The sequence below is a fragment of the Salvelinus sp. IW2-2015 genome, unplaced genomic scaffold (assembly GCF_002910315.2).
Source record: "Salvelinus sp. IW2-2015 unplaced genomic scaffold, ASM291031v2 Un_scaffold998, whole genome shotgun sequence".
NCBI lineage: Eukaryota > Metazoa > Chordata > Actinopteri > Salmoniformes > Salmonidae > Salvelinus > Salvelinus sp. IW2-2015.
The window spans coordinates 281,572-295,040 of record NW_019942680.1 but is presented as its reverse complement, the minus strand read 5'-3'; the positions used below and the strand labels follow the sequence as shown (position 1 = coordinate 295,040).

At 46.2% G+C, this 13,469-nt stretch overlaps 1 protein-coding gene across 2 annotated transcripts in view; it reads left to right on the top strand.

Annotated features, from left to right (window-relative positions):
• Window positions 1–13,002, top strand: part of wizb (WIZ zinc finger b) — a 24,180-nt gene extending 11,178 nt beyond the window's left edge. For both annotated transcript variants that reach the window (XM_070438535.1, XM_070438534.1), the window contains exons 6-13: window positions 5,121–5,630; window positions 5,746–6,189; window positions 6,328–6,819; window positions 6,954–7,496; window positions 7,711–7,925; window positions 8,728–9,019; window positions 9,115–9,280; window positions 9,597–13,002. In XM_070438535.1, the coding sequence (XP_070294636.1) occupies window positions 5,121–5,630; window positions 5,746–6,189; window positions 6,328–6,819; window positions 6,954–7,496; window positions 7,711–7,925; window positions 8,728–9,019; window positions 9,115–9,280; window positions 9,597–9,978 (3,044 nt within the window). In that variant the 3' untranslated portion in view covers window positions 9,979–13,002. The remainder of the gene's footprint in view (window positions 1–5,120; window positions 5,631–5,745; window positions 6,190–6,327; window positions 6,820–6,953; window positions 7,497–7,710; window positions 7,926–8,727; window positions 9,020–9,114; window positions 9,281–9,596) is intronic.
• The last annotated feature ends 467 nt before the right edge of the window (window positions 13,003–13,469 follow it).

Here is a 13,469-nt window from a genome sequence, read left to right as displayed (position 1 = left end):
TGGATGTTGATCAGCGTGAATAAGACTTCCAAAGAAATGTCTCAGGGCTGAATGTGGTAACTCAATGGTAACTATAGTGGCAATGCAATGCACAAGGGATATTGAATGATGAAAACGATTCTGTGCAATATTTGCAACTATTTTTCATTATGGAACTACTCTCCTGATGTGGCACTTTGCCTGTTGTGTTTGTAACATCAGTCCCTAGTTGTGAGACTTGTGTGATGTAGCAGATTTTAAGTCTATATGAACTGCAGTATTTGGGACAAAGTGTTACTGTAAATCAAGCATATTAGAGGAAGAGACTCAGATGCCCATGGTTGATTGAGTGTGCTCAGTGCGTTTGTCCCAGCCTCTGCTCGATTGGTCACGCCTTAGTTTAGCGGTGCATGTGTACGGGGGCAAAATGGCTGCTTCCACCTCCCTGCAGACACAAACAATAGCGGAAAAACTGTCTGGCTTTAGCTGCTGGGAGTCCGATGCACCACAGCTACTGACCGGTGAGTACAACTCACCGTAACGTCCGTGCCCTTTAAACATTAATCGGCTCATTGTTGCACGTCGCGTCGTGAGCCCGTATTGTTTGCTGTAAGTCAAAATTGTCTCTAGACACATTAGCCGTCAAAAAAAAATCTAATCAGATGAGACCATTTAAAATCACTGTCGCGCACTAAAGGTGAGATAGACAAAGTCAAGGCATTGGCTACAAATGTGTCATTCTTGTCATTGTTCGAGTTTCTTGTATCACTGTAGCTACGCGCGCAGGAATGTGTTTGCAACATTTGATCGGACTGTCATTCTGTGTGATATATTTTGTGCGTCTCGGATGACGTTCACTATTTCCAATACTGCAGGATTCAAAATTACCTACAGTTCCCAAATCCTCGCCATTTTACTTTCCTTTGATTTCTTGAACGTGGTCTCTCTGGTGTCATTCTTTATGAATGCATTGCCTCATGCTTATGATACAGGAATAACGGACTACAAATCTTTAATCGTATCAAAACTATTTAGATCTTAAAAATACATTTAAGTGTCACTTTATTAAGTGTCAGGTTACTTATGTTACTGTAGGCCTACTACTGCTATATAATGAAAACTAAAGTCCGGATTTTGTAACTTTGTTACTTTAATAGTTTTATTCAAACCAGGGTATAATTTTCTGCAGTGATCACATTTTTGATGCTGCAAATAAAGCGAGAAAAATCAAAGGTGTCATTTGCTCTGCGAGCACCCTGAGACGAGATCAACTGACAAGCGCGGAGCCGCCCACCAGACAAAAAGCATTGTCTACTCACGTCGCTTATGATTTACCGTTTTGTCGCAGAAAATGGTAGTTTTGTCCCAGAAATACACCATCGCAATGAAAGGCATGTTGTCTGTTACGATATGTACAACAGCAGGAAAACGAACAGTGTTTGCCATTATCACAGGTCTACACGCTTGAAGAAGTGATTTATTAGACAGACTACGTCTGAAGCGCAAATAGAGCGCTGCAAATTGCAGTTATTAATGAATATCGTATTATTATATTAGCTACTCCATTGTAAAGGTTTATTTGTATTTTTTGTTATTCATACAGAAACATAATACATTGTATTATTTTTTAAAACTATTTAATTTGCCTATGCATACACTATATACAAAGTATGTGGACACCTGTTCAAGTTAGTGGATTCGGTTATTACAGCCCACACCATTGCTGACAGGTGTATAAAACCGAGCACACAGCCATGCAATCCCCCTACAAACATTGGCATTAGAATGGCCTTACTGAAGAGCGCAGCGACTTCAATGTGGCACCGTCATAGTGCCACCTTTCCAACAAGTCAGTTCGTCAAATTCTGCCCTGCTAGAGCTGCCCCGGTCAACTGTAAGTGCTTTATTGTGAAGTGGAAACGTCTAGGAGTAACAACAGCTCAGCCGTGAAGTGGTAGGCCACACAAGCTCACAGAACGGGGTCGCAAATGCTGAAGCGCGTAGCGCATAAAAAAGTCTGTCCTCGGTTGCAACACTCACTACCAAGTTCCAAACTGCCTATGGAAGCAATGTCAGCACAATAACTGTTCGTCGGGAGCTTCATGAAATAGGTTTCCATGCCGAGCAGCCGCACACAAGCCTAAGATCACAATGTATAATGCCAATCATTGGCCTGAGTTGTTGTAAAGCTCACCGCCATTGGACTCAGGAGCAGTGGAAACTCGTTCTCTGGAGTGATGAATCACGCTTCACCATCTGGCAGTCCGACGAACCAATCTGGGTTGGCGGATGCCAGGGAACGCTACTGCCCCAGTGCATAGTGCCAACTGTACAGTTTGGTGGAGGGCTGTTTTTCATGGTTCGGGCTAGGCCCCTTAGTTCCAGTGAAGGGAAATCTTAATGCTACAGCATACATTCTAGACGATTCTGTGCTTCCAACTTTGTGGCAACAGTTTGGGTAAGGCCCTTTCCTGTTTCAGCTTGACAATTTCACCTTTTTTACTCCCATGCACAAAGCGAGGTCCATACAGAAATGGTTTGTCGAAATCAGTGTGGAAGAACTTGACTGGCCGCACAGAGCTCTGACCTCAACTCCATCGAGTGTAACCGATGTGAAATGGCTATCTATTAGCGGGTGCGCGCTATAGCGTTTCAATCGGTGACCACTCACTCAGAGACCTTGAAGTAGTTGTTCCCCTTTGCGGCTTTTGTGGAGCGATGGGTAACGATGCTTCGTGGGTGCAGTTGTGATTGTGTGCAGAGGGTCCCTGGTTAGCCCAAGTAGGGGCGAGGAGGAGGGACGGAAGCTACACTGTTACACGAGCACCTTTGGAATGAATTGGAACACCGACTGCGAGCCAGGCCTAATTGCCCAACATCAGTGCCCGACCTCACTAATGCTCTTGTGGCTGAATGTAAAGCAAGTCCCCGCAGCAATGTTCCAACATCTAGTGGAAAGCCTCCCAGAAGAGAGGAGACTGTTATAGCAGCAAAGGAGTACCATCTCCATATTAATGCCCATGATTTTGTAATGAGATGTTCGACGAGCAGGTGTCCACATACCTTTCGTCATGTTGTGTATTTTCATGCATTACCAGTTACCAAAATGAATACTTATGTAATTTTCCTGGGACATTAGGCTCCATGTTTAATTCACATCCTCCCAGGGTAATGACTCTTTAATGAATGACTCATTCATTTGGTTGTGTATTGTGTTTCAGGCGGGGAGGAGGAAGAGCAGATGCCAGCACTGGACAGCTTGACCTCCAGCCCAGGGAGGAAGGGTCTGTTTTCCCTGGACCCAGAGAGCCCCCCCCGAGGGAGAAGCTGACATCAAGGTGAGACCGAACAACATGGGGCAAGATGAGATGAGACATAATGGTCCCCTGGGATCTGGAGGTTTTGTTAGGTGGCAGACAGATGTGGCTGAGGTCACCACAGCCCGTGTACATCACGTCTCAATGGAGTTGAGTGGTGATTCGTTTTTGCGTTTGTGTACCTACATCAGGTCGATATCAGACAATAAAAATTGCCATCTTTAATGCGTACCTTGTACCTATGTTTGTCCTGTGTAAAGGCGATCTTTTATTTGGGTGCTGATTCCGTAGTTTATGATTAAAACGTATTTTATATCCTTATTCGGACGGGATTCGTTTATTTGGTGGAGGTCAGGTAATGTAATTTAGGCACGAACACAAAACACAATTTCTGTAATTGTAGTCCCGCCCGAATTTGGCATGTCAGTCAGTTTTACATGGCAGGAGAGTAACAATTCCAGCCAGCAATAACCTAATGTTTTTTGGCAAACTCCAAGGTCCTCGATAATGCTAGTCCTGTGCGTAACGACATCCCTGTGTTTTTCGAGACATTACAAGAGTTTGATAGGTGCTGCGCACAGTTTGAGCAAAGAAAACAGAACTGATTTGAAAAATTGATGCTTAAACAAAATGCTAAGCATATATTTTATATGAATGGCTTAAATTGATTTCACAGTGAATACTTTGTTTATAGGCTACGTTTTGTGCCAATGAATTGAAGTTGAACATCACCAAATGTGTCAGTTTAATTAAATGTGCAATAAAAAAAATATTGTGCCTAGGCCTATTTAATTCAACTGTGGCTGTTGATGTAGGCAATAGATTGCAAACAGGGCTTCCCCGATTACCCACTGAGCTAAACTTTTTGGGAATTGGCAAGTTCACTTTCTCATCCATAAATGCATCTCAAGTGCAAGAGCATGTTCAACAGCTCACGTCAGCAGGATGGGAGGCCTTTTCATTAGGACAGTCTACCGTCAATCCCTAAAATAATGATTATGATCACACTTCCGCAATTTAAACGTTTTGGGGACACCTTTACATTTGGCCGCCAAGCATGAGTTATCAGTGTTGCCTTTATCGTCTAGACATGATGTTGACATATCTTCACACTTAGAATAAAACCCTCCAGGCTTCCGTCGTAGTCAATTGAATGAAAACAAATGAAGAATTAAAGGCGGCAGTTTGTTAAAACGTATACCGTGCGAATTGTCCTCTGGAATAATTCAAATGCTGGGGTATTAATTACATTACCAGCGTCTCTGCTAATACTAGTCCCGTCCGAATAGGGCTCTAATGTGACGTTTGTCAAATTGTGCTGCATAATTCACTGTTTTCCAATGGAGTATGAAGTTAGCGACTTCAAACATGTAATTTTTTTAACACTTACTGTGTACCTGTGCTTGTCCAGATTGTCATACAGCTGTCAGAGGGAGTTGTATCCATAGTTTTGATGAAAATTGCATCTCCTGCCAAAAAAAAAAAATCGTCCTTCAATGACGGGGTTGTTCCTTCTTCATTAGCAAACAACGGTGTAGGTCACGTAAAATGCTGTTTGCATCAAAAACTACGGATTGCAGCAAACTCATTGCCACTCAACTCCATTGTATCATGGAGTTGAGAATTCTCAGCTACACAGCCTCCTGCTCTTTTTGTCACCATCCGTTAATTGAAGTGCTATAAATTATGTAATAATACACACATCAGTGCTGAACTATGACTGAAAAAAATGTGCAAAGGGACATTTTTCCATATTTTGTGTATTTTGCTGTGTGCTGGTCAGCTGCATCTCTTCCCCTCTCACTGTTGTCCTCTCTATTGTAGTGTCCAACCTGTTAAAGTGTGAGGTGTGCAGTGCCCCCTTCGAGACGAGGCGGGGCCTATCTAGTCACGCTCGTTCCCACCTGCGCCAGCTGGGCATCGGCATGTCGGAGAGTAGCGGGGCACCCATCGACCTCCTCTACCAGATCACCAAGGAGCGTGGTCTGGATGGGCACTTCCCCCCTCCCCTCCCCCTGCCCCCTGTCGCCAAGAAGCCCCTTCACGTCCTGCCAACCCCACGGAAAGAGGAGAGATATCAAGACACCGACATGGACGAGAAACCCATCCCTCTCTCCATCCCCTCCCCTGTGGCCTCCCCTCCCCCCTCCTCCCTCATCAGGGCCTGCTCCCCTTCTCCTGTGGTGAGGAAGGCCCCCATCTCTTCTCTGCTGCCTGTGTCCTCCCCCCTGCGCTGTCTGGACCATAAGCCTGTAGGGGTGAAGAGCACCACCTCTAACCTCTCTGCCAAACCCTTCTGGGCTCCACAAGAGACKGATGCCCCACTCAACCTCAGTAAGTGTGTCAGTGCCCTCTCTCTGGTCATTCATCCCCAACTGATTAATGTACAGGTTGTAAAGGTGTCTGAAGTAAAACATTTCCTTATACCCCCTTTTCCTCATCTGTGCAGCATTGGAGGTAGACCCCAACAAGGACATAGTGTGCCAGCTGTGTGGCGCCTGGTTCGAGACGCGGAAGGGCCTGTCCAGCCATGCCCGAGCCCACCTGCGTCACTTTGGGGTGGAGTACTCGGAGTCCAAAGGTTCCCCCATAGACCTCCTCAACCAGCTCATTCACACTGATGACTTCAAGCACAGAGCCAGCACCCTGCAGCCTGAGGGGCCCCARGGRCTCAGGGGCCTCACAGCCAGMCTCTCCTCCCCCAAACGCTCCCTCCTCACCACCTCCTCCACASCTCTCCTCTACAAGGTCACTACGATGGGGGGYGGATCTGGGTCCAAAGCTAYCTCTTCCTCAGCTTCCTCAATGTTTGGCCCGCCCTCCAAACGTCCCAAGTCCTCCAAATTACAGGTCTTCCGTTTGAGTGGCGGGGAACTCACRCCCATCCCCCACAGTGAGTGTYTGTCATATGATGGAWACTAAACTCATWCTCCATTCAATGCAATACAGCATCAGTGACTTGTTGATGTACAGTTTYTTGAGGTGCTTATTTTAAGTTGATCTTCATCTCTACTCTCCATCTCTCCTGCAGGTGAACCAGTGAARGAGATYGGCTGTGAGTTCTGTGGGGAATACTTTGAAAACCGTAAAGGCCTCTCYAGTCACGCGCGTTCCCACCTGCGCCAGATGGGCATCACAGAGTGGACAGTCAACGGTTCCCCCATAGACACCCTGCGAGAGCTGATCACACGTCGAGGTCTACCATGCGCCCTGCCCCTCAAGCCCCTAAAATCTCCCCCTCCATCCCCCGGACCCCCTCGCTCCCCCTTGTCCTCCYCTGCCTCGCCCAGCCTCCTGAGTCGCCTCCCTTTTGCCTTCGCCCACCCACCCAGCCACCAGTCCACAGTGCGTAAGATGGGCTCAGCTCCACCGGCCTCCCCTAGCCTGATAGTCAAGCTGAAGCCTGAGCCTATGCAGCTGGAAGTCACCATGCCAGGAGCGGTGGGGGGAGCAACGGGATACTCCTCTGAGCCACTGAATTGCAGCTGGAGCRGCTCCGACAATATGCTCCCTCTTAACTTGGGTGAGTCCAAGTTGAAAGACCATCTTGCAATTATTAAGGTGATATCCATACTGAAGTGATGCCTTTTTGTTATTCTCTACTGTCTCTTTTTCCATCTCTCTGTCTCCTTCCCCCTCCCTTTGTTCCTCCCACAGTCACAGCCCATGAAGTAGAGCCCACTCGGGACATCCGCTGTGAGTTCTGTGGGGAGTACTTTGAGAACCGTAAAGGTCTCTCTAGTCACGCCCGTTCCCACCTGCGCCAGATGGGCATCACAGAGTGGACAGTCAACGGCTCCCCCATAGACACCCTGAGAGAACTCATGCACAAGAATGGGGGCACCTCGTCCCCAGCCCCGGGGCTGAAGAAGGAGACCAGCCAGGGGTCCAGCCCCACCTGGGAAGGCCTGGTGGGGGGCCTGGGTTACCAGTCGCCCAAGTTCTCCCGCAAATCCCCCCTCAACCTGCTGCACTCTGGCTCCCGGCTTCATAAGCACGGCCTGGGGGCGGTGGGCCTCTCCTCCACCCCTCCCGCYGGGAAGTTTTTTGCGGTGTCCCTGCTGGGTAAGAGACCCATGWCGGAGGAGGGCCGTCCAGTTGAGAGGTCACCATCCCACCCCCAGTCCTTTTCRCCCCTGCCACATGACCTCTCCATCAAAGGGAAGTCCTCTCCAGACAAGAATGCGGGAGGRCACCTGGGTAAGCCATGACCTTACTAAAGATCCTCAGAAGAGTTGCAGTCATCCTTTAACTTGCTGACTGTCTTTTAGTACAGACTCATTGCATTTAGCAGAGAATGACACATATGTTATGTTATATACATTTAATTTTATGAAACATGAATCAGTCTCTAACGTAAGCCCGGCTCTGACTGACAACACCCCTCCTTTGTCTTCTCTCACCCCCTCCCCAGATGCCAGCTGTGAGCTGTGTGGGTTCTACTTTGAGAACCGCAAGGCGCTGGCTAGCCACGCGCGGGCCCACCTGCGGCAGTTTGGCGTGACAGAGTGGTGTGTGAACGGTTCGCCCATCGAGACGCTGAGTGCCTGGATGCGCAGCCGGCCCCACAAGGTGGTGGAGATGCACCGCAGCTACATGCAGGKCTCCAGCCGCTCCACCTCCAAGAAGGTCAGGGAGCAATTCATTTATTTAGTAGTTTATCTAATGGTGATAGATGATAGTAAAAGGACTATGTTACTCACAATACTTGYWGTGAGATTTATCTYGAAAGTTSTATTTTTCCAATGTCCATGCRAAGGCAGCAATTATTTATATCGACTTAGAGTTAACAGTGTGACRTCGTGCACACAATGCACAATCAAGCTGCAATATTGCAAAGTYGTTTTTTATTAGTGCCGACCYCGTCCATTTWAGTTGTKGGTTTCGGACCRCTATGAGGGCTGTCGGCACACTGTTAGGGCTGTTTAGAGCATTGACATGACAACCCATATCATTAAAGGTCAGGTGAATTGTTTACCATAATGCTTTAGCTCTCTCAAACTAACAACACCTGCCAGGAGATAAGCTTTTAAAGGTAAAAAGATGGAATTGGCCTCAGCCWCCACCAGCCATTTTGTGATTTAAATGCCTCACTCAGATCTGCTATCATGTAGCTCCAACACAAAGATTCTCATATCAGCATATTTCCCCTGTGGGGGACACAACAGGGTTAGGTATTGACTTAATAGTTGCTATAGTAACCAGAGAACTGGGTGACATAGATCCTTCATCTTCAGATGAATTATGTTCTAGAAAATAGACTTGTCCATCCCTCCTGAATTAGCATCGTGTATTTGTGTCACCATTGCTCCCTCTGTGATGAGTTGACACACATAAAGATTAGAAGTTTACTCTGTCATATCCTTCTATTAGAGTACATTGAGACAGCTATTTTAATGAGAAGCACTCATCCCTCTCCTTTATGTTGCAGAAAAGCAGCTCGTCTCTCTCCCCATCGTCCGACTCTGACCTCCTCCCCCCCATGCCCTCCCAGAAGCATTCCTCCTCCTCCCAGTGGGCGGCTCTGGGGCTGGCCCAGGCCAGACGGGTAGGCCGGGAGCTCACCCTGGCATCACCCCGGGCAGCAGAGGGTGATGCAGGTCTCACTCCCCCCTCCCGACCCAGCCACAGCAGTCACAGTCCCAGCCCCGCCCGACTCTCCAACACCCTCCCTCCCCACACACAGGTGGCCCGCAGCGAGCTCAACGTGCGCCTGCCCAGAGGTGAGTGTGACACACAAACACACACAACTATTCGCCATACACACATACCTGTCCATCTCATGCTCAGCCTGGTGTTCTCTCCTCCTCATGTCCAGGCTTTGAGCGGCGACCTCTTAAACACCCCTCSCACTCAGAGGGAGGAGAGAGGGACAGTGGCACCCCCAAGCCCCCTCGCACCGGCACCATTCCTGCCCTGGTGCCCAAACCCCCTTCCTCCCCCCTGGTCAAAGTGGTGGGAAAGATCTACTCCCTCAGGTGCCGGTGAGTTTCTCTGGGGAACTGTGCAGTACTGAACTCATCGGCTCATCTCAAAGTATGCCATATTCCCAATATAGTGCACTCCTTTATAGCCCTGGTCAGAAGTTATGCTCTATTTTGGGAATAGGGAGGCACTTGAGATTTGGAAGTWKTGTGAATGAGTGCTTTTAGTCTGTAAAATAACATTCACGATAATTATAATCTGTTGATTTATTWAAGCAAMATKTTTTAAATGATCCATGTACCGTTCCTGTYTACMTGCTGTGGTTGTATGATGACTCTGTGTGAGTACAGTGTGCTCTCTGCCTCTCTCCGCCAGGTTCTGTGAGGTGGAGTTCCAGGGTCCTCTCTCTGTGCAGGAGGACTGGATCCGCCACCTCCAGCAGCAYATYCTCAACCTCAACTACAACAAGCCTKCTCCCTYTGCCACRGACCCCCCAGCCCAAGACCACAACCCAACCTCAACYTCAGTCCCAGCCACTACYTCCAGCTTCACCACAACTCCTGCCCCCACCTCAACCCCACCCTCCATCCACACCCACACCACAGCTCCTACTGTTCTCCCTCCTTGCAGCCCCTCTCCTCCCCCAATGGCTGAGTCTGCTCCAATTGTCACTGCCATTCCAATGGCAACAGCCTCAGCAGAGTCCACCCYCACCCTCACCCCAATCATGATCCCCATCCCCACCCCGTCATTGTAACGCCCAGGTCCATTACAATCCACACATTCTTCTAACCATTTTGTTCTGCCACATCTTTGCCATGCCTTTTTTCCATCCACTTGTTCCTTCGGCCTCACCACTGGGAACCTGTTGTTGAAGTGTTTTAAAAAGAAGCTTTCCCCCGACGAGCTCTCTCATTCCCCAGCCTCTCCTAGGAAGCTCTGCAGATGGTTACAAAGCCCCATTGCCATGGGAACCCAAGCTCTCCTGACCAGAGTGGGTGATTGCAATTGTCTAGGGCTTCGGAGTCTGCTGTTTCTTCTTTGTTTGGACTTGTTTGAGCTGAATGTTCAGTTTGTAACGTGGACAGTTACACTTCCTGCCGCTCAGTGGTTAACCGAGAGGTTAACTTAAACCATATTGAACTTTGACCTATCTCCCTGCTCTAAACAGTTCTTTATATAGACCTGAGAGGCTCCGCCCATTTATATTTGAAGCACTTAAGAGGAGCACACTCATGGCTCCTGCTTCACTCCCCTCAACAACATTTTAAAAGGAGTTTAAATAATGTTTTGTATTCATGCTTAGTCTATGGTACAGACTTAAAAAGCCCATTTACACGTCATTTTGATAAGGGAATTTTAATGTAGACAATGTCACCTAGCACTTAACTAAATGCCCCATTGATTAGGGCAGTGATGAYGAGGAAAAGGCCCCTTTGAGAGAAAAGGAAGGACCCTGTAGAGGATGCAGCACCTTGAAGGGACGTCCCATTCACCTTAGTGTTAGGCTGACAGGTGCAGTCACACAGTAACTCTTAATGTTTTCTGAATGTAGTTAAAGGGATAGTTCACCCAAATTACATATTGGTTTCCTTAACCTGTAAGCAATCTATGGACAAGGTATCACAGMAATCCATGCTGTGGTTTAGTTTCATTGGCACCCTTTCCAAATGTTGTGGYACAAATCCCATTTAAGTCATGGGTACAAGATATTAGCATTTTTCAAACATCATGTCCAAATCATTCGGAAAGTGTCTAAAATTGATTGTAAAGCACAACAAAGTCACTTATAKATWAATGCTGATATCRGTCCCATGGGATTTGTGCCACAAATGCTAAAACGTTAGCATTTGAAAACAGTGGCAGGGAAACTWAACSAAAGCATGGATTGCTGTCATACCTTATCTATAGACTGTTTACAGGGTAAGGAAACCAATGTGTAATTTTGTAATTTGGGTGAACTATCCCTWTTAATGCACTTATTMTTTGAGAYGACTGTGCCATATTAAATTAGACTGGTCATTATGTTATTCCATAGTTTGATGTCCCCAACACTGTTTAGCTAAYGGCATTTAAGCTCTTGATGATACTCATCTATTCTTTAGATGAAAGGGTCCATAGAAGTRTTGAAGGTCAYTATTTCAAGTTTYAATGCGGACACACATACAAATGTTGCCATTTCTTTCTTGCCTTGTCAATGAAACCCAAAACCTTGGTTGTTATTTATTATACATTTGAATGTGGTGAACTAGGTTGTTTTTAGGCTCAATTAGAACATTGGAATGTTTGAAATTAGGTCAGTGACACTTTTATCTAAGTGCATAAGCTATGTGTGTTTGTTTGTGTGTGTGTGTGTGTGTGTGTGTGTTTTTTTGCACAAGATGTGCATGTGTATGTCTTTCAATGACTTTTAAATGCTAGACAGAGGTCAACCGTAGCTAACACACAGGACCTCTCCGTAGCTAAAATCTAGCTAATCATGGGATCTGGTCTATTATTTAGTCTGATCAGGACTTGACTGCATCCGCCATTCTCCTAAGGATGTGCCAAAGAGTGTGTTTACTCCCTGGTCTCGCCTCTGTAAGCTGTTTACATGGGACCTGTTCATAGGGAGGAGCTCTGCACAGCTACGGAGCAACCAAGGCTCCTCATTGGACGAGGGACATGTATCGGTGTACATCTGGATCCAGTGTCTCCCAGTATRTGAACCACAGAGTTGACTGACTGTTGCAGTGACATACATAAGCGGCCTTGGYTTCATGGAACTGTTACACTACTGCATTATTGCACCCAGKACACGGACGCCCAYAGAGGTTGCTATCTGTCAGAGCTCTGTGAAGTATTGGTGCCCTTAAATCCAGACRCATTACGTAWGGCCTCTGGTGGAACAGCTTCTAAATTGGGGCGACGCTGTCGCTCCAGCGTGTCTTCACATTGCTTCAGGTAAGTGTTTATATTGCCTGCAAAGTGACGCAATAACTGAAGAGTCCATATGGAAATTAACTTTTCAAGTTTGTTCCAGCATTAAACTATGTTGAAAACATGACTGTTTGACCCTAACAATCCCCCATACCTTTTATGGAATATAGATACGTATATATAACTACATGTACTTATGAAACTGTTGATGCTATTAGAGCTATTAACAGTTCTATTAACAGCTAGTTACAAAACRAATGGATCTTGATTCCTTTTRTCGTGATTTAGTTTCAACCTTCTATGACATGTCTTTTTATTGCTCTGTGCATTTCTGTATTTGCAGTCCAGGAGGTGAAACCTTGATGAGTATTTTTTATTTTCTTTGTTAGCTAGTTTCTCTAAGCKGAACATTGGTGCTCATGAGAATGGGATGGTGAGGATGGGGAGTGACTGAAGACAGGAGAAAATKWGTGATTGTCGTGTCCTAAGATCAGAGGACTCTAAATACTTCAGTCTTTAAAGGGGACCACTTTTGCACGTTCAGATTTTTYTCCACCAGTGAGTGTTCACATCGTGATAGGGTTAGCCTCTGGCAGGTTTGTGACTGTGTTACCGTGTAAGATGAGTTTCCGCTGGTGTTACAACTAAGTCCCCTTTAAGATTGCCTGTGTRTACCCCTCAGCTGGTATGACTGGCTGCAGAGGGTTGGTGTGTGTGTGAATGAGTGTGTGAGTGCCTGTGGAGAGCTAAGACCATGATCTGATGATGATAATAAAAATATTAAAGAATTGTACTGTACACAAATGATTGAGGTTCATGTGAATCAGCTCCTGAACAAACATTAAATGTGATTTCAAACTCAGCCACTTTTGAATTGAGTCTTCTTAAATGCTTGGTCATGTTAATTTAATGTCTGTCCTACAGAAATGCTTCAAAGGGAATGAATGTGGGATAACACTTTACTAACATGTATTTGGCCAGCAGGAGGAGCTAGAAGACAGGTTCTGTACTCCATAGTCATCCTAAAGAGGCTCTCTATGTTGAATATCAAGCAGTTGCTTTTACAATACAAGATCAACAAGTATTCTGTCCTGAGAACAGAAAGAAAGAAAAATATATAAAATAGGTCAAGAAATAAAATGTTATGTATGATTTGTGACACATTTATCAGGCTTGACTACCCCAATTTGTTATGCTGAGAWTCTGCACAACTGTCATAATCAATCGGGGGGGAATTATGTGGAATTAAGTATTTAAAAGACAACAAAACATTAGTGAACTAATTCTTGCTTCCTGAAACCCAGGAAGCCACTTCCTAGATCAATTCCT